At 37.9% G+C, this 20,317-nt stretch overlaps 2 protein-coding genes across 6 annotated transcripts; both read right to left on the minus strand.

The window, feature by feature from the left end:
- Positions 1-2,272: 2,272 nt before the first annotated feature.
- Positions 2,273-13,000, minus strand: LOC128531500 (C-C motif chemokine 4-like). 5 transcript variants are annotated; one of them, XM_053505388.1, is made up of 4 exons: positions 12,919-12,983; positions 3,349-3,651; positions 3,125-3,245; positions 2,273-2,437 (listed from the first exon to the last, which is right to left on the minus strand). In XM_053505388.1, the coding sequence occupies exons 2-4, from the start codon at positions 3,578-3,580 to the stop codon at positions 2,329-2,331; spliced, it is 462 nt and encodes a 153-aa protein (XP_053361363.1). In that variant the 5' UTR covers positions 3,581-3,651; positions 12,919-12,983; the 3' UTR covers positions 2,273-2,328. The 5 variants fall into 5 exon arrangements, with proteins under 5 accessions (XP_053361363.1, XP_053361361.1, XP_053361359.1 ...); XM_053505386.1 differs by lacking the exons at positions 2,273-2,437; positions 3,125-3,245; positions 3,349-3,651 and adding exons at positions 9,256-10,271; positions 10,458-10,578; positions 10,685-10,761 and having other exon boundaries at positions 12,919-13,000; XM_053505384.1 differs by lacking the exons at positions 2,273-2,437; positions 3,125-3,245; positions 3,349-3,651 and adding exons at positions 9,256-10,271; positions 10,458-10,578; positions 10,685-10,792 and having other exon boundaries at positions 12,919-12,986.
- Positions 13,001-16,356: 3,356 nt separating this feature from the next.
- Positions 16,357-17,377, minus strand: LOC128531502 (regakine-1-like). The gene is made up of 3 exons (XM_053505389.1): positions 17,206-17,377; positions 16,979-17,099; positions 16,357-16,792 (listed from the first exon to the last, which is right to left on the minus strand). Exons 1-3 carry the CDS (start codon positions 17,267-17,269, stop codon positions 16,663-16,665), a joined length of 315 nt encoding a protein of 104 aa, XP_053361364.1. The 5' UTR covers positions 17,270-17,377; the 3' UTR covers positions 16,357-16,662.
- Between the last annotated feature and the right edge of the window lie 2,940 nt (positions 17,378-20,317).

Raw genomic sequence — 20,317 nt, forward strand, 5'->3', positions numbered from 1 at the left:
ACAAATCATAACAGTCTACTGCATTTCATTCTTATAATAACGCAAAAACACAAGCGGGGCGGAATAACCGACTGACGCAGTAGAACGTCCTGACAATGTTTTAATTGTATGGTAATTTATTTCAGTTAATAAATCTACTATAAATTTAAAGAACACAAAAAAATAAGATGACACAAATCCATACACGCTTTTTTTTCTAATTACAAGTGATAAAATCTAAAGGCTCACTGTGTTAACATTTATTGTGCTAAAATTTGATCCTAATAAGATTTGATTTAATTTGAATTTTAGAACAGTGGCAGCTGGAACACCTAAAACAGATGCAGGATTATTTTTTTATAATCTAAATAAAAATGCTTTTTTAAACGTGGGCTATTGTTATTTACATGCAATATTTGTTCATTTAATTTAAATTGGGTTTGGTCTCCGGAATGTTGAGCATCAGGATCCTCTTCTTTACTTTCCTACGTAGAATCAGCGCTTAATCGCACGCATTAAGTTTTGTAAATTCGTTTAATGTTTAATAGTAAATAATGACCCCCGTTGCGCTGTACCACTGCTCGGAAAACCTTATGAAATACAAGTTTAGGACAATTATGATGATCTGCCACGGCGTGCGCGTGTGATGGGTGTACGCCCAAATCTACTATAACTACTCCCTCACTCCGTAGGCTCCCTGAATAGGCGGCAAAGGGACGGGAGCCGCCTATTTGTGCCGGCTGGCGATAATTAACGTTAATATGATCTCGGGCTTGCTCCGCATTATAAAAGCAAGGCGCGGAGGTTTGTCTGAGGTCTGGGAAGTACGTGATGTAATGGAGAATATAAAAGAAGCATGTCAATGGGGAGATGTGACGCGGCCCAGGCGCTTTAAACAAGGACACTAGAATTCCGCCCTTTGATCTCCGCGCCATAGGACAGCGCGAAAAAAAGGGCTGCGCGAGCTCCCGCGGCATCTTCACTCCCGCACCGTGCCCGCCCTCGCAGCCCCGCTGCCGAAGAGGAAAAGTGTGGTTAGGTTTTTGCGTCAGCGAGAACTCGCGCCGGCCATCGACAGCGGGAGAAGCGCCGTCACGAGGGAGCGTGCAGGAGCGCTGCCTCCGCGTGCTCAGTTCTGCCACTCCGCGCACCAACACTTATCGTCAGCTGTGTGCCCGCATGCCAGTGTGGCACAGCCCCCGGAACTGCACATGCACAACCTTTATCCCATTCTTTCCTTTCTCCCTCCTTTAACACTTTCCTTCCCCATTTTGCCTAAATAAATTACCCTTTTCCCGTAAGACCTCTCCTCGTGTCCGTGCTTTATGGTGCCGCCCGTGCAACATGGGTCGAATCCGTTACAGATCATAACAGTCTACTGCATTTCATTCTTATAATAACGCACAAACACAAGCGGGGCTGAATGACCAACATCAGCTGACGCAGTAGAACGTCCTGACAATGTTATAATTTTTATGGTCATTTATTTTAGTTAATAAATCTACTATAAATTTAAAGAACACAATATAAGACGACACAAAACCCTACACGCGTCTTTTCTAATTACACGTGATAAAATTTCAAGGCTCACTGTTATAACATTTATTTTGTTTAAATTTGATCCTAATAAGATTGAATTTAATTTAAATTCTACATTTGTATCGTCATTTTAGTTCTGTGATTATAAATTTGTTTAACTACAATGTTTTACTTGATTTTATCCGCTACTACGTGCTGTTCTAAAACTCTGTGTCTCATTAATCCAGCAGAGAATGAACTAAGGCATGAGGCGTCAGTCTGTAGTTATATAGCGCCACTCAACGGTAAAAGCCAGCAAACGCACAAAGCCAAACGGTACCGCCGAGCGCGGCGACGGTAGGACCTACATTCCGATTGATTAACCACTGTAACACCACGACTATGGAGAATTTATCCAACAAGCAGCATGTGGAGTATAAATAACACAATCCCTGGTGTTGAATTAACTTCTAGTACACAGTATCTTATATAAGGCAGAATTTACACAAATAAACTCTAAAAAGTTCCAGAGATTTTGGTGTGTATAATAAAACTGAGTCAGAACATTAACACTTTAATTGATCAGTTTTTTAGCAGTTGTGCAGAAATTATCCACTTGATTTACCGAAAGTATTCTTGTTATACTTCACATATGTTGATGCTTCGCAATCACCCAGAAATAACCAGACAATGTCATTTTGTCGAAATAGATTTTTATTTCAGAAATTAATACAGAAATTACAACATTTTGATTACGTATTAAATAAGTACTTAAGCAGGTCGGTAATCTTAAATAGTTTTCTGTGTTGAAATGCTCTCTAACACTGAGCTTCAGGGTTTTGATTTTGGATTTTTTCTTGCATCCACTGACTTCATGTGACCGCTGACCCAAGCTACATCAGGATCCAGACAAAGCATCTTTCCGACTACAGTCTTAAAGCTGTGACACACAAAAAAAGACACAATGTTGGAGAATTAAAGTGAAATATACACATCTCTAGGCTACAGGTTCGAACCAATAAAATGGGACAGTAATAATGCACTAATCAGTGTTTAAATGTTTGATTTTAAAGCTTCATTTACAGGTTTCATTTAAGCTTAACTCTTTGATTAGATTAACAAAGTGAGCTAATTGCATTCATGATATTTACTAATTGTAATGTATTTGTACATGCAAAAGAGGCAGCAAAGATCTGAGCTACTTTCTTTTAAACTTTATTTCTTTATGTAATATCTCTATTTATATTTAATAATAAGTCATGTATAACAGAATTGTGTTCAACAGTAAATTGGAACTGATCATTGGAACTAGTTGTTTGGATTCGTTTATTTACCGTGTTATCGAATTTGTATAGAAATGTGAAAACCTTGCTTTGTTGCAGCTGCTGAAGTTGTCACATGTACATAGAAATTGAACAGTAATATTTCGCTTTGTCATGAGCCAGTGTGAACACGGTTTATTCTCATGCATGTAGGAGCAGTGGGTCTGATATGAAACCAAACCAGTTAACAAGCAAGTTTTCTGTCTGCTTGTCCCGGCTGTAACCTGGTCATGATGGGTTAAAATTTACATGTAAAAAAAGAGTAGTCTTAGGACAACTTCTAGTATTAATCAGGTGAGACTCACACAATGGCCTGTAGGTGGCAGCTGCTGCTGGTCTTCCAGTAGGTCACAATGTTCTTTAGTGGGATCCTCACTTTAGTTGGGTTTGAACAGCAGGTTTTCATGACGTCAGTACCAGAAGGAGCTGATTAAAAAATATATATATTATTATTATTATTATTATTATTATAAATCAAACTATTAGCTACAATATAAATGTGTTCACTACAGAGTGATGTAAGACTCACCACTAGACACCAGATACAGAGAGCTGAGCGACAGCAGAAGCAGCAGAGCCGTCAGGTTCCTCATTCTAGCAGAACGTCTGATTTCACACAGAGACGGAGCGGAGTGAGAGTTCCAGATCCAGGAGAGACGAGTCGAGTGATGGATGCTGGAGGAGTGAGAGTCTCTCCATCCTATATATACACTGAGAGTGTGTGTGTGTGTGTGTGTGTGTGTGTGTGTGTTGGGGGGCATTTTCCTCCTGTTTCTCAGTACCAGACATCCTATTGCAGTACAACATTCTTCCTCTTTTCTTCATCTTTTTCCTGAACATAATTCAAAGGAAACTTTCTCTATTTTCTCTCACTATTTAGTTCTGTATAATGATCATCATTACACGTTACCAGTGGACAAAATCATTCATACATTAGGTATCTAACATAAAACCTCCATAGTTCTGAAGCTGAAAAGTTGTAGCCAATATATTGTTAAGTCATACAGTACAGCAAGCTAATAATCTAAGTGCATGATATTAACTATCAGAGAAACACATTTCAGATTCCCACAGTGTTGATTTGAATGGTTTAATGGTGAACTGGTATGTTTAGATGCTGTCTCTCATTGATCACTCAGGTCTGGGAACGCATGTCTTTGGACGGTGGGAGGAAACCAGAGTTCCCAGAGGAAACCCACCAAACATGTGGTACTGTAACATAAACACTTCACACACACACACACACACACACACACACACACACACAGATCCCAAGGTGGGAATCGAACCCGGACCCTGGAGGTACAACGCGACAGTGCCGCTATGCACTAACTATACAGTACATGACCTTATCCACTGTGTGACACTGAATGTAACTGTTTTCTCTATCTGTCCCTCTTTGTCTCTCTCTGTCGATGGCTCTCCTGATCATGACCCCTTCTCATGTGTCTGAATTATTATAGTGCACTTCTTCTAGTTCAGTTCTGGAGTTCTCATCACAAGGAGAGATCACATGAGGATGACTGTGAGAACTTTTTGATTGAATAACAATGGAGATGGCTTGGGTCACACTTCTTACAAACAGTTTTACTATGACGGCTTAGAACGAGTCGTTTAAGGACTGAAATTGCTACAAACAGTTTCGCTGTTTACACAAGTCTCTACTAGATGGTGATATGAACAAAATGGACTTATTGTCTACACATTTCCTGTTAAACCACCGCACTTTTGATCTCATAGCACACAGTTAAAAAGAGCTCTATTTATGGCCATGATAATGAGGACGGATTCCCCTATGAGTCTGGTTCCTCTCCAGGTTTCTTTTTCCTCACTACCGTCGCTCCAGGCTCGTTCAATTCTGTCGTGTACATTTATATCCAGAATTTTAATTTCAAGACAAAGTCTTACAAAAATATATGTTTTTTTTTTCAAAATTAAATTGATGGATCATCTCTTAACAATTTTTATTTAAAGTAAAAAGTTTGTAATTGTTGGAAATTTTCTTGTGGTGTAGAAAGAATAAACATTCTGGGACATCCTGTTTTAATAAAATAATCAACTTCTTATGATAAACAGAATAATAACCAGAACAATCGTTTAACCCTAAAACCCTTTATTTTATTTTATTTTTTTAATAAAGATGTTTAGGGCTCAGGATGCTGCAGAACAGAGTGACATATACTTTTTTCAGAACAATCTAGACAATATGATCAACTGACTTTTATTTCATTTTAACCAACTAGACAAACATGACTAAGCAAAATAAATAAATAATACACTCATTTTGAGAGTTCTACATTTTTGTGTTGTAATTTCCGTGTTCCAGTAGTAATAAACTTTACATGTTCAAAAAGTAACGATAACTTTTGTTCTCACTGAAACATCCGAAGCACAGTTTGAAGTCTGAAGCCTGGCTTCCATCTAAGCACACACAAATATATATGTATTATTTATTTATATATATTTTGAATTGTCTTTGCCCTATACAGTGTTCCCAGCACAGATCTCTACCTCTTGGGTTTTATTCAGTTTCAGCGTGTTTCAGGAGAAATCTCAGTAAATCAGATTACAGTTACACACAGTACAGCATGGCCTGCAGGAAGATTATATTTTTAAAGAATTTTGTATGAAATAAGATGATAACTGCTGATACAGGGATGTTCAGTGTAGGAAGTTTCTGGGGTGTTCAGTGAAAAGGTCTGGACATAAAAGCAGAAGGAAGTGATGGATGTGTAACTAATGCAGACAATAATACTGAGAACTGCAGAAAACTCCATAATTATTGCAACGCTTCATGAAGATGGCACAAATAAAACAAAATCTATTGCAAATGTGATACAAAACACCGGTTTCAAATAAATTCCCTAATAAATAAAAAAACAAATAACGTAATAATAATAATAATAATAATAATAATAATAATAATAATAATAATAATGCATAACTATACTGTACAATACTGAGTGTAAATGTGTAAGGAATCTGTCATAACCTCTCCATAATAGCTCACTCCAAATGTTTAATTTCTTATCAGATAGTCTAGGAGTTTAGCACCTTCGCAGTGTATTCAGCACCAGTCAAAAGATTGGACACACCTTATAATTCAGTGTTGGTTGTTTAGTGATTATTTTTCCACATTCTAAAACAATAGCTGGTTAAAGACATGAAGTTCAGCTGTTCTGCAATAGTATCATCAGTATTGTCAAGTGGAATGAAGAGGAGAAGTTCATTTAGAGTCACCAGCTCCAGAAATCACCAGTTAACAACCAGCACCTCAGATTAGAGCCGTTATGAAGCTTTACAGAGCAGAAGGAGCAGATAAACATCTCAATATCAACTGTTCAGAGGAGATTATTGTGTGTTTTGGATAATAAACACCTTCAGTATTGTTTTACAGTGTAGAGAGAAATAAACATCAGGGACGACCATGGAGTTAGAAGGGGTGTACAAACTTTTAACTGCGTTTAAACATCATAAACTACCATACTGTATTTATAATATAGAATGGAATTTGGTTCATGTTCGAAGCAGAGAGAAGGGGACAGGAACATAGTTAAAACACAAATATGTCATTTCTCCCTACTTTCAATATTTTTATTATTATTGTGACAAAGTGAGTGTTTAAGTTACATGTTGTGTTTAGTTTCATACAAGCTCCATTTTTAGATTAGATTAGCAAAGTGATGTAGCTGTATTGACTTTACACTCACCTAAAGGATTATTAGGAACACCTGTTCAGTTTCTCATTAATGCAATTATCTAATCAACCAATCACATGACAGTTCCTTCAATGCATTTAGGGGTGTGGTCCTGGTCAAGACAATCTCCTGAACTCCAAACTGAATGTCAGAATGGGAAAGAAAGGTGATTTAAGCAATTTTGAGCGTGGCATGGTTGTTGGTGCCAGACGGGCCGGTCTGAGTATTTCACAATCTGCTCAGTTACTGGGATTTACACACACAACCATTTCTAGGGTTTACAAAGAATGGTGTGAAAAGGGAAAAACATCCAGTATGCGACAGTCCTGTGGGCGAAAATGCCTTGTTGATGCTAGAGGTCAGAGGAGAATGGGCCGACTGATTCAAGCTGATAGAAGAGCAACTTGGACTGAAATAACCACTCGTTACAACCGAGGTATGCAGCAAAGCATTTGTGAAGCCACAACACGCACAACCTTGATCACGAATAATCATATTTTTAAATGCCATTTCTATGTATATATGAGCATAGCTGCTCCGCTACTATCTTTTCCAGAATCTTAGAGATAAAGGGGAGGTTTGATATTGGTCTGTAACTGGACAGCTGACAGGGGTCGAGGTCAGGTTTCTTAATTATTGGTTTGATAACTGCTAATTTAAAAGATTTTGGAACATATCCAATGCTGAGTGAAGAATTAATTATTCTCAACAGGGGTTCTGTTATTGCTGGTACTATCTGTTTAAGAAAATGTGTCGGTACAGGATCTAATATACAGGTTGATGAATTTGCAGAAGAGATGAGTGAAATTAGTTCATTCTCTTTAAGGGGAGTAAAGTATTCTAGGTTCTGATCTGACATGGCTAGATTAACATCTGCATCAATTACATTGTTCGGTTTCAAAACCTCAATTTTATGCCTAATATTTACAATTTTATTATTAAAAAAGTTCATGAAGTCCTCACTATTGCATGAATTATAAAGTGGAACCTCGGATTACGAGTAACGTTGCACTCACAGCAACACACACACGCACACACACACACACACACACACACACAGCGCCTGCATGCACAAATGGAAACACTTAGTTGTAGGGATTTATTTTTAAATTTTTTAGGGGTAAAGTGCAGGTTAATTTGTTTAATTTTTACTTTATATTTTGTATTAATTATTGAAATGTATTTTTTTGGGGGGGGGCTGTAGAATGAATAATTTGAGTTTCCATTATTTCTTATGGGAGAAGTAAATTTGGTTCACGAGTGTTTTGGAATACGAGCCTGCTTCCAGAACGAATTATGCCCGTAATCCGAGGTTCCATTGTATTTAGTCTATAAGTAGGTCAGGGGTACAGTAGCTCAGTGGTTAAGGCATTGGACTATGGTTCGGAAGATCCCAGGTTCAAATCCCACAACCACAAGTTGCCACTGTTGGGCCCTTGAGCGCGGCCCTTAACCCTCAACTGCTCAGATGTGTAATGAGATAAAAATGTAAGTCGCTCTGGATAAGATCGTCTGCCAAATGACTAAATGTAAATGTAAGTAGATAAAATTGCAGCACTGCCACACATATGCACAGAAATCAAATAAAATCAGTCACTTTGTCATGTGCCAGTGTGAACATGGTTTCATAATGATATAAGCAGTTGGTCAGATATGAAACAGAACTGATAAACAAACAGGAGTTTTTTTTAGGGAGATAATCAGGGAATCGTTTACCCCCCCAACCCCTCAATGTTTTAAGGTAGTCGAGTTAATCTGAGTGATAATTTGTGTGTGTGTGTGTGTGTGTGTGTGTGTGTGTTTTATATGTCCAGTCTGGATGTGTTGTTTTAACAGGGTATAAAGCTGAGGTTAAAAAGGAGTTTATACAATTAAATATAATTTGTGTAGCACATTTATTGACATTGTTACAAAGCATATGTTGTTTTGGATAAGGGCTAAATGCTGTACATGTAAATTTCCCTGTAAATACACTGATTTATGTGGAATGTATCAATGTGTCACAATGTTTATGTTCGTCCCCAATATCAAAAACCCCAAAAGCCTGAATCATCAAATGTGTGGAACAATGAGACAATACTGAATCATTAATTATAAAGACAGAAAAGACAAACTGTAACCAACACCAGGGGGCGCTGTCATTTATTGCGGAGCTGTTGCTGGTCTGCAGGACGTCACAATAATCTTGAGTGGGATTTTCCCATCACGTTGTTTTTGTCCAGAAATAGCAATCAATTCGTTTTCTGCTCATTTGCACAGCGCGTCTCTCTTCTGGTTTACTTCTGACTCTCAGTTGACAAAGTTGGGAAAATTTACTGATTCTTACCAAATCTTTAAAAGAAATGTTAAAAGTCACCTGGTGGAAAGATGACGAGGAAACTTTGAATCTAATATCAGACATGAGATTGTGAACTTGCACCTGAATAATTACACCCACACCAGCTCATTACTGATGAAGTCAACTTTGACTGAAATTACACCATAAAGGTTTCCTGTGATTGTATTGAGTTTGAGTCCTGAGTTCAGACAGACCAGGATCACGTGAGAGGGAGATTTTTAGACTTTACAGTGCAGTGTAACATCCTTCCTCTTCTCTTCCTCCTGAACATCACTTCTGTATACAATCTACAATATTCCCATCAGTTGCCAAGAATGATAAAATTTATATCATTAAGAAAATGCATTTCTTTGATTTAATTCAAGTAACATAAACGAACAAACACAAAAATACAAATAAGTACAAGTAAGAGTGGTGTTTTATTATATTAATGGTTTTATTATTGAACAGAAGTAAAACATATATTCATATAATCAGATAGATAGATAGATAGATAGATAGATAGATAGATAGATAGATAGATAGATCACAAAGAATGGGAGGACAAATAATTATAAAAGTAATAGATAGTGTTTCCTTTGTAAGAATATGATTTTTTCTTTTTCTAGGAATTCATAATGAAGACAGATGATATTGATCATGGACATAAGAAAACTCTAAAGATAACAGATAACATCAATAATAATAATTTAAAAAATTAATAAATTTGACATTTTAGCATTTCTTTTTTTGCATTTTAACCTTTTTCTTCCCTGTTTTTAGTAACATTTTAAACATCATTATGAATTGCATCCTAGTGTGTTATACACAAGTGTGTGACATTTTTATCAGTAAATTAATTTTGACCATGAATTTACTATCTTTACTATCTGAAATTGTCTGCAGTGGTCAGGACATACCAAAAGTGATCCAAGGAAGGAAAACCAGTGACCTGGCAAAGGGTCATGGGTGGACAATAATACAATTATAAGGTAACAATGCATAGTGTATATACTGTATATACTGATTAAAGACAGGGTTATTGCACTTCATTTCATTCTACTGAATCATTAATTGAGAATAAACATGATGAACAGACGCACTCTTAAAAACACCAGGTGGCGCTGTCACACTATGACTATGAAACATAGAGGTAAGAATATGTAAATAATATAGGTGACAAAATGCATATTTATGGTAAAATTCATGATGAAAAAATTTGGTCAATTAATTCAGATTTTTCCTACTTCAGCGGTTTTGTTTTTAAGATTCACTGTCAGTGTTGTAATCCCATGTAACGCTGAGACTCAGAGTTTTGCTGTTACATCAACTTTGTTCTTAAGATCCACGTTCCTCATGTGACTGTCGACCCAAACGGCTGTAGGATCCACACAGACTGTACGAGTGGTGTTCTGTACCTTATTTAGCATCTGAAAACTGTAACACAAACAGAGAGACACAGGGATGCTGGATAAATAGAGAATAATCTAAGAGCAGACGTTATAAATATACAGTGTGAATCCGTGGGCTACACGGGTCAACACCAAACTCTGTTTTAATTCTGCTTCATTAGTTTTAAATGTTAATAAAATACTATAATTCTATCTAGCAGGTGAGACTCACACAATGGCCTGTAGGGGGCAGCTGCTGCTGGTCCTCCAGTAGGTCACAATGTTCTTTAGTGGGATTGGCGCTTTAGTTGGGTTTGAACAGCAGGTTTTCATGACGTCAGCCCTGATAGTAGCTGATTAAAGAAAAAAACTATTATTATTATTATTATTATTATTATCATAAATCAAACTATTAGCTCCAATATAAATGTGTTCACTACAGAGTGATGTAAGACTCACCACTAGACACCAGATACAGAGAGCTGAGCGACAGCAGAAGCAGCAGAGCCGTCAGGTTCCTCATTCTAGCAGAACGTCTGATTTCACACAGAGACGGAGCGGAATAAACTGGGGTCGAGAGTCAGACTTGAGTTATTAATTGAATTGATTAAAATTATAAAAGACTTGTTATTGAACTCTGTCTTTAACAGGACTGACCTGAGAGTTTAATTGGACTTTAGAGTCCTGACTTAAAATAACTTAATATCATCCCTGAGCTCAAAGATCTCCCCTACATAAAGCATTAAAGTGTAGAGCAAAACATTTTTATCTCCTGATTATTAATGTACTGGGTGTCAGTTTCATAGCAGTCTCTAGTGACTAATAGCTTTGGGCCTGCAGGAGGAACATGTGGCTTTTGGCGATCAGTAAACATCAGCAGTCAGACTACATGATACCTCGTGTATTGTCATGTTTAGTTTTGCAGTCTGTGGGCCCACTGTGGGTAATAAAACACAGACTGTGATGTGCTCATTATAGCTAAAAGATTACTGATGGAGATGCAACAACTTCAAACTTTATTCCACACTTGATGCTGCACAATTGTAATGACGCGAGCCTTAGGAGGAACAGGCAGCAGGAAGAAACCCTGTTTTTGCATCCAAGATTTGGAAGAACAGCTGTTTTGATTTAAACTAGCTCTTGTGGCCATACGTCTGTAAATGTTGATGCTGGCCGAGGTGGCTCCAAGCCTACTGCAGTCGTTTCTGTGAAAATTTAACATCTGGAACGTCTGATCCTAGAAAATTAGCAGATAATTTGTGAGCAAATAGGGGAATTTTAATTAGAAAAATGTAGCAGGAAAAGGGTTTAAGGAGGGAGGATGGAAAGAAAGCAATGTGAAGGTCTGGTGGCAGTGCCCAGCTGGCATGCGGGCACAGACTGGTGAGCAATGGCAGAGTGGCAGAATGGACCCACATGGGCAGCCATAACCCTGGCCAACCAGCCTCTCCCAGCACTCTATTGGGCGCGGCCTCAGATGGGAGTCCCTTCTGAAAATTGAAACACAAAAACAGAGCTCCGCCTTTTGTGATTCCCTCGGGGTCTCTGCCCTTACAGAGGATTTATAGGAGAGTAAACCTATTTGTGCTTTGCAGTACTAAACTTAGACATAAAGCGCACACTAAACTGAAGCGTGTTCCTCTCTCTATTTCTCTCTCTCTCTCGCCAGCGTCTTGGGGAGGCATAGGCTGGGTCTTTGCCCCTGTCTGTCGACTTTAGGCGCGCTTTGTCTTTCTTTCCTTCCTACCTTGCCTTGGCCCTGATACCTTACCGGTGCTACCTAAATGATTGCACAAAGTACGGAGGTATCAGGTCCCTTAAAGAGACATGCCACCAGACGTGGCGCGTTCGTGCTGATTACCTTGTGGCAACGTTGCCTGGCAACCGCGTGTTTACCGTACCACGCCTCTGCCCCTCGTGAGACCTGCGTCATTACAATTAATTAAATACTTTTTTAATGAAATTACAGATTCCTATTGTCATTTATATTATATCAGCCTGGATAATAATGATAAGAAACATATAAATCCTTTTTCAATTCGCCATTTTGGCCGTGCTCCAGCAAGGTGCAATGACTGATGGGAAGTGTTGTATGTCCACCTCCGGTGAAGTGTTGAACTATTGTTCACTCCTCAGTGGAACTCAGGGAACTACATGCTGATGGTGACGCAGGAGTCTTTCTGTGAGTCTGTTTGCTTGGCCTCCAGAGAAAGGTGCATTACTGCCACAGGAGACAGGGGACTGTCAAGAAAACATCTTTAAAAAAAAAAAAAACATCTTTTAAGGTATCTGCTTTCGTCTCTCCAAGTGTGTTTTCCAATGTAGATCCCATTTTGCATTTTCCACTGCTGTATGAACTCTTCTCCTACTTTCTCATATTCTTTGCATTCCATCAACACACGTCTCACTGACTTAATGTTATTAGGAACATCTGTCTCCAAAGGCTGTTGTGTTTAAGAAATTAATGATTGGCTGCTGATCTGTCAATCACACCGTGACACAGACATCCGTCCAATGTGTGTAAGCGTTACTGTGACGCAACTGTGTGAATGCAGCCAGAGTCCCCTCCCTCTTTAAAACTCTACAGAACTCATCTCCAGCTTTATTAAACACTACATAAAGACTCTCCTGATTCTCTAAACATGTTAGTAAATGTGTCTAACACATCAGTAATGTCAGATACTCACACCAACCTGAGAACTGGGGAGAAATTATCACGAGTGTTTCCTCAAGCAGAGCTTCACACACATCTGTTTTTTTATTTCTCCTTTTTTTTATAGGAATGAAGACAGAAGTAATAGATCTCAGACTTGTGGATGAAGAGAATCTGAGGATAAAAGATATTTTAGAAGAATTTGTACATGAGATATAAATGCAAAAAAATGAAAAATACAAATAATTGCTAAATATTTAAGTACATTGAATCATACATGTTTGATCTTTTTAACCTTAAAGCTTTAAATGAATTAATTAACTGTTGTTTAGGAATCGTAACAGATTATAAGAGAATTATATTTTAAACTGCCCATAATTAAGCACCAAAAAAAATGTTTGTTTTTTTATTTGGCTGACAATTAATTAATTGTTTACTTGTTTATGTTGTTTATATGTTCTTAAGATGAAATAAATATGACCTTTGTCATTGTACACATATTTATCATGTGTTTTTATAAAGAGTTTCACAGTAAGTGATGGTACAGGATATTCTGACGTACAGTTTTATTCGAACACCTTTTTAAAGTTAAAGAAATGGATAGAGCATCTCCTCTGAGCAAGTACAAATAATCAACTAATCAACAGTCTGGGGTTTGTCTATTCCTGCTTTACTGCAGACATCCACTGAATGTCATCAGCATGAACATACGATTTAAGATCACACCTACAGATAATTAGCATATATGTGATTTAAAAACATGTAATAATGTCTCAAATGTCCTAACTGTAATGATCACAATTTTAAAACAAATAAAGCAGTGCGTCTCAGGAAACCATTAGAAATACTGTAGAGTGTATGTGTTTATTAAAGTCAGTGACATGGTACATGTGGGTAATATTACTTCATTTCATCATCAATACTGAACGACACGAGAACAAAAATGAAGTCAGAACAGACACACTCTTAAAAACACCAGGTGGCGCTGTCACACTGAGATTTAGAGGTGAGATCATGTCAATTATATAAATAATTAATTACAAAATGCATATTTTATGTTAAAAACATCATTACAAAATATAGTTAAATTGTGTAGTAGAGTTTTTTTTTTTTTAAAGTTGAGTGTTTTTAGACAGATCCAGTCTTCTCATGTGACTGCCGACCCAAGGAGCTGTAGGATCCACACAGATGTGTTTGATTCTCTTTTCTTTGCCTTGAGTTTGAAAACTGTGACACAAAAAGAGGAACAAAAGACACTGATAATCTGAGAGCAGATCTTATGAACATGTATAAATCTCTAGTCTCCGTGAGTCAGCACTAAGGTTAGGGTTTGATTCTGCTTTATTTGACTCTAATGCAGATGAAATTTAATTACTATATTTGTATTAATCAGGTGAGACTCACACAATGGCCTGTAGGTGGCAGCTGCTGCTGGTCCTCCAGTAGGTCACAATGTTCTTTAGTGGGATCCTCACTTTAGTTGTGTTTGAACAGCAGGTTTTCATGACAGTTTCAGATCCAGGAGAGACGAGTCGAGTGATGGATGCTGGAGGAGTGAGAGTCTCTCCATCCTATATATACACTGAGAGAGAGTGTGTGTGTGTGAGGTTTTTTTTCTTGTTTTTCTCAGTACTCAGCTTCCTGCTGTATTATGACGTAGTTTCCTTCCTCTTATCTTTGATCCTGAACATTAGTTCTAGTGAAAGTTATTCCAGCCCACGGTATTGGAGTTGAAATGACATAATAAATAATGAGCTCAATGTGTTTACATACAGCTTTAATCTGGGGGGATTACAAACAAATCAAGTGAACATGTGTAGAATTAATTAATTTTTTAATTAAAAAACAGACCGATCGATGGTGAAGGCTGGATATGGAGTTGAAGTCAAAACCCACAGTGGGTATAAATAAATGAGTGTGTAGCACACATGTCAACTAGATGGACAGAAAGTATTGAATTCTGATGAAGATTACAAAAGACTATTAAAATATAAAACCTTCCATATTTTGTTTTCAGGTTTTCTCAAATCCAGAGTTTGCATGAGGAGTTGTTCAGTACGTCCTATCATACTGTAATCTGTGGGTCTGGGATCTGCTTCACCAGGCATTTCCATTTGGGCCAGGAAAATGGGTGGAAGTGTTTGCACTTACTGTATTGTGAATAACACAAATCTTTACATAATCATTTATCCAATTAAAGGATGACGTGTTTATGTTACTATATACAAATAGTACACGGTTTCATACAAGGGACTTGTTCTGTCTAAGGTGCACTCATGGTAGCCTTTCTCACGTTTAAAATGAAGAGAAAGAGTCATCCCTGTAAGTATCAGGTCGAGCCTGTCCTGGTGGACATGACAGATTGTCACGCTATTCAAATGTCACCTGATCCAAACCTTCACTCATCTTCATGTCCAATAACAGAAGATGCAACACCTAGCCTTTGACTTTCTCACACTTCTCAGTTATCTAATGCCGACAAAGAAACAATATTAAGTCCTGCTGTTTTTACTATTTTCTTTTTCACTAAAGAAAAGTGTCCAATCTGTCAGATTTTAACATGAAATAAAAAGAATTAAGGCTTGTTGTGTTTTGTGTGTCACACTTCGACACATTTACCGGTTGGGTCCCGAACAACCGTGAGAGACGGATGACCGCACATGCACGCATGATGTCTAACGATCTCCGTTTATTATCAGCAAAGAGACACATTTAGGTTTTGTCCAGGTGTCCTGCATCATGTACATCAAAAGAACCAAAACCATTAATTTGTTAGTCATAGAGAGACGTGGAGACAGACAGACGATAGAAAACACATTTGCATGTTCAGGTTAAAGAAAAGGGTTCCAGCAGACGAGTGTTGTATATTCGTCTGGATACAGAGTATAGGACGTGTTACCACATGAGGAGTCAGGGTCAACAACCCCGTGTGGGGCTCGATTTATGGGTGTAGAAACCTTCTGATCATATTATAATACCTTACAAGAACCTTATAAATTGTGTCTGATAAGTGTATGAACTTTTTAAGCTTAAAAATTAAATAATAATTATAATAAAATCTCAATATGGAGCATGAAGTTACCATCTTTTAAGACTTAGGGAGTATTACCAGTTATAATCTTACCCTGGAAACATTTAGACCAGTACCGTTAATAATAATAATAATAATAATAATAATAGACAATTTGCTGACAATTTATTTATTATTTACTTTTTACTAATTGGTGTTCTGATTTAATCAAATAAAATAATTTTTGGCAATAAATATTTATAAAAACTTGACTGAATGTGTAAATATTTACACACACAACAGAAAAGAAAAGTCTTAAGCATATTAATTAAAGTTAAGACCAGACTTACACATTATTTTTCCAACAACTAATGTTTAATTAATACTTTAATGCTCTCCTCATGAGGCCTGACTGTAATTATTTCATTAATCACAATTATGAAAAAAGATAAATCAATAACTTTCAGGAAACCAAAAGAAATACTGTACAGTGTGTGTATTTATTAGAGACAGTTACATGTTACTTATGTGCAACACCACTTCATTTTATTTTACTGAATCATTTATTGAAAACAAACCTGAAGAGAGAACAGAGTCTTTCAAGAAGCATGTGATGCTGTCACACTGAGACTCGGCTGAGAATGTCAGTTCTATACATAAATAGTTACAAAATGCATATTTTTATATTTTAAAATAAACAGAAACAGTAATTACAAAATGTTGCCAAAATATTAAGTTAGTCTTCAGTGTTGTAATCCCGTGTAACGCTGAGACTCAGAGTTTTGCTGTTACACCAACTTTGTTCTTAAGATCCACTTTCCTCATGTGACTGTCGACCCAAACGGCTGTAGGATCCACACAGACTGTACGAATGGTGTTCTGTACCTTATTTAGCATCTGAAAACTGTAACACAAACAGAGAGACACAGGGATGCTGGATAAATAGAGAATAATCTAAGAGCAGACGTTATAAATATACAGTGTGAATCCGTGGGCTACACGGGTCAACACCAAACTCTGTTTTAATTCTGCTTCATTAGTTTTAAATGTTAATAAAATACTATAATTCTATCTAGCAGGTGAGACTCACACAATGGCCTGTAGGGGGCAGCTGCTGCTGGTCCTCCAGTAGGTCACAATGTTCTTTAGTGGGATTGCCGCTTTAGTTGCGCTTTGACAGCAGGTTTTCATGACGTCAGCCCTGATAGTAGCTGATTAAAGAAAAAAACTATTATTATTATTATTATTATTATTATCATAAATCAAACTATTAGCTACAATATAAATGTGTTCACTACAGAGTGATGTAAGACTCACCACTAGACACCAGATACAGAGAGCTGAGCGACAGCAGAAGCAGCAGAGCCGTCAGGTTCCTCATTCTAGCAGAACGTCTGATTTCACACAGAGACGGAGCGGAGTGAGAGTTCCAGATCCAGGAGAGACGAGTCGAGTGATGGATGCTGGAGGAGTGAGAGTCTCTCCATCCTATATATACACTGAGAGTGTGTGTGTGTGTGTGTGTGTGTGTGTGTGTGTGTGTGTGTGTGTGTGTGTGTGTTGGGGAGATTTTCCTCCTGTTTCTCAGTACTGAGATTATGCTGCAGTATAACACACTTTCTCTTCTCTTTTTCCTGAACTTTACTGTGCAAATCCCTCAGTATTTTCAAACTGCTTAAATGTTTTCACTTATTATTTATACAGATGGACAGATTTGAGAAATATGAAAGAATATTTTCTTTTGTAATTAGAACTTATTTAAACAAACAAACAAAATACAAACTAGTTGATCAGTGGTTTTGCTCCCTGTGATCATGATGTTATTTCAATTGGAACTTTTTTACAGTTACAGGTATAAAAACACTGGATATTGTGTGTGTGTGTGTGTGTGTGTGTGTGTGTGTGGGGGGGGGGGGGGGGGGGGGGGTTGGGGGGTTGCTACAGTCTGACACATTGTGTACGTTGTGCTACAGTATACGGACGGCTTTAAGCTCCTCCAGTGTGATGTTTCCACAAACTTGTGTCTTCCAGATTCTTCTGACATCCATGTCGTTCTCCAGATAACCAGATCAACCCTCAGTCTCAGTGTGTACTACTGCAGGTGCTGGGGTTTACGAGGGGCGTTCAAGTCAAACTGTTTCTGGTGAATGAAGGTGTAAAAGCCATCGACAGTTACAGGAGATTTCAGCCACAGTACGGTGATGAAACTCTTAGCCGCAGTAGAACGTCTGAACGGTGCGAATGTTTTAAAGGTCGTACGTCTGTGAATGACGATCCTGGCTGAGGTGTCTCGGAGCTCACTGCAGTTGTGGAGATTATGAACATTTACCGAGTGGAACGCTGTGAGACACATCTGTGTGTGTGAACTGTACACACACTCATTCACCAACACCACTCACACACTACAGGGACTCGGCTGGGAGGTATCGCCACGTCCTCCATACAGTCCTGACCTGCTCCAAGATGTTTACACATGTTTGGGACATTACAGGAGTTCCTGGGAGGCCGGCGTTTCAGATGTTAATCAGACAGACAGTCCGATCTCGGCTCCGGTGTACTGAGAGAACTTTCTACCCTGATGGTGTCCAGGCTCTAGTGAGACACTGGGATAAGTGCATTAGTGTATCAGGGGATTATATAGAGACATAAAGGGAGTTTATCTCTCAGGACTGAGTTCTGTTATTCTGTACAATCAAAAGTCCCTCTTTGACTCGAACACCTGTCGTGTTGCATCAAGGTTTACCTTAATTATACACCAGACAAGAAGTTTGTAGAAATATGGTTTTCTTTCTAAAACCCAGACATGAAGTCAGACTGTCCAGGACTCTTTGTCCATTCATGAACATCTATGTTTTTTAACCCATTGAAAAAAATAATAAACAAGTGCAAAATGTTTCAGGAACGTTCTGCAGACTGAGTTCACACTAAGTGATGACAAAAACTAAAATTCTGTGTAATAAATATGAACCATGAATAGAATGGGAAACTTCTTCTCCATGGCTGCTCAGCTGAGAAGTTTCACATGTAGAAAACAAACCATAACCACAGAGGAAGTGATGGAGGTGGATCTCTGAACATCGACTACAATACCTAGAAGGTTAACTACAGAGAACACCATAACTATTGGAACACTTCATGTAAATGGCACAAGTTATAATAAGTATAAATTCTGACCTTTCACCAACATAAACACAGTGTGGTGTCCTTGTGATTCTCTCTCTTTATTTATCTCACTTTGTTTTTTAATATAAGACGTTATGGCAGTTTAATTATTTCAAACATAAAACACTATTTTTTTTTTTTTTTTACAAATTTATTGCCAATAAGACATCTGTTAGGTGCATAAGTATTCACCCCCATACTCTGTCGAACCACCTACAGCTGCACATCTGGATCCTGATGATTCTACTTCTAGTAACTGGTACTAAATCAGGTCTCCAGGATTGTGTTATTCCCAGGGGGGGCCAGAGAACCTCACATACGATTATTGTACAACATTTAAAATATATTCAGTGTCAAACCGCATGTGGTGAATGTGTGAGTGTGTGAGTGTGTGTGTGTGCAGTTTTCATGCATCTGTGATTTCTTTGAGTATTTATATTAGTGGAGACATTTTACTCAAACTTTTTACTAAAGTTTTACTTTTACTTCACTATATCCCTCAACAAACTTTTATAGTTTCTCCTTCACTACATGTCTGCACGGTGTTGTGTTAAATAACAGCAGTGATGCGCAGCATTAGAAGAAGAAATATCGCCAACTTTTGACTATTTTGTGTAAATGCGTGATTTGCTTTCCCCTTAGTGAAACACTCAACCATGTAGCAGGTGTTTAAAATCATAAGCAGAGATACAATAGTTACAGATAGCAGGGACAGATCATGTTTACAGTCTGGAAGCAGAGAGAGAGATTATTTTACCATTACGATGGCTACGTTAACCTAATGCTAAACCTTAGTGCTGATACATAAGAACATTTAAAGGTAAGTACTGTTAGACCTTTAAGTACAAATTCAAATTCAAATTTTATTTGTCACATGCACAATCATACAGAGTACAATATGCAGTGAAATGATTTTGTGCGACCACAGAGTCGCGACGGCAGCCACCTAACCGGCGCCATCATAGAAGATAAGAAATAGATACATTAGGATAACGAGGGTAAAAAAATCCCCTCCCAGACTGTCCTTCGAAAAGGGCAGTGTGCGATCAGGGGTACAAAAATACCTCAGCAACAAGCACATAAAAACATGTAAACACAAGACATAAACATTGCAACGATTAGGGTACAGGGGATAGGAAATGTCCAATGTAGGCAAACAGCTCCAGTCCCTGCAGCTAGAGAGCGCTGGTCCCGATTCCGCCTGCCCACACTGAAGGGAATAAGCACACGAAGGCGTTGGATATGGGGAAGGTAGAGTGTCTATCTG

This window comes from Clarias gariepinus, chromosome 10, assembly GCF_024256425.1.
Source record: "Clarias gariepinus isolate MV-2021 ecotype Netherlands chromosome 10, CGAR_prim_01v2, whole genome shotgun sequence".
Classification (NCBI taxonomy): Eukaryota; Metazoa; Chordata; class Actinopteri; order Siluriformes; family Clariidae; genus Clarias; species Clarias gariepinus.

Excerpts from the sequence above, each read along its gene's own strand:
- LOC128531502 (XM_053505389.1), bottom strand. The coding sequence starts at position 17,269 with ATGAGGAACCTGACGGCTCTGCTGCTTCTGCTGTCGCTCAGCTCTCTG. Across the intron at positions 17,100-17,205 it reads TCTGTATCTGGTGTCTAGTG|CTACTATCAGGGCTGACGTC; the intron begins GTGAGTCTTACA and ends TTCTTTAATCAG. Across the intron at positions 16,793-16,978 it reads TGCCCCCTACAGGCCATTGT|TTTTCAGATGCTAAATAAGG; the intron begins GTGAGTCTCACC and ends TTTGTGTTACAG.
- LOC128531500 (XM_053505388.1), bottom strand. The coding sequence starts at position 3,580 with ATGCCCCCCAACACACACACACACACACACACACACACACACACTCTC. Across the intron at positions 3,246-3,348 it reads TCTGTATCTGGTGTCTAGTG|CTCCTTCTGGTACTGACGTC; the intron begins GTGAGTCTTACA and ends TTTTTTAATCAG. Across the intron at positions 2,438-3,124 it reads TGCCACCTACAGGCCATTGT|CTTTAAGACTGTAGTCGGAA; the intron begins GTGAGTCTCACC and ends TGTGTGTCACAG.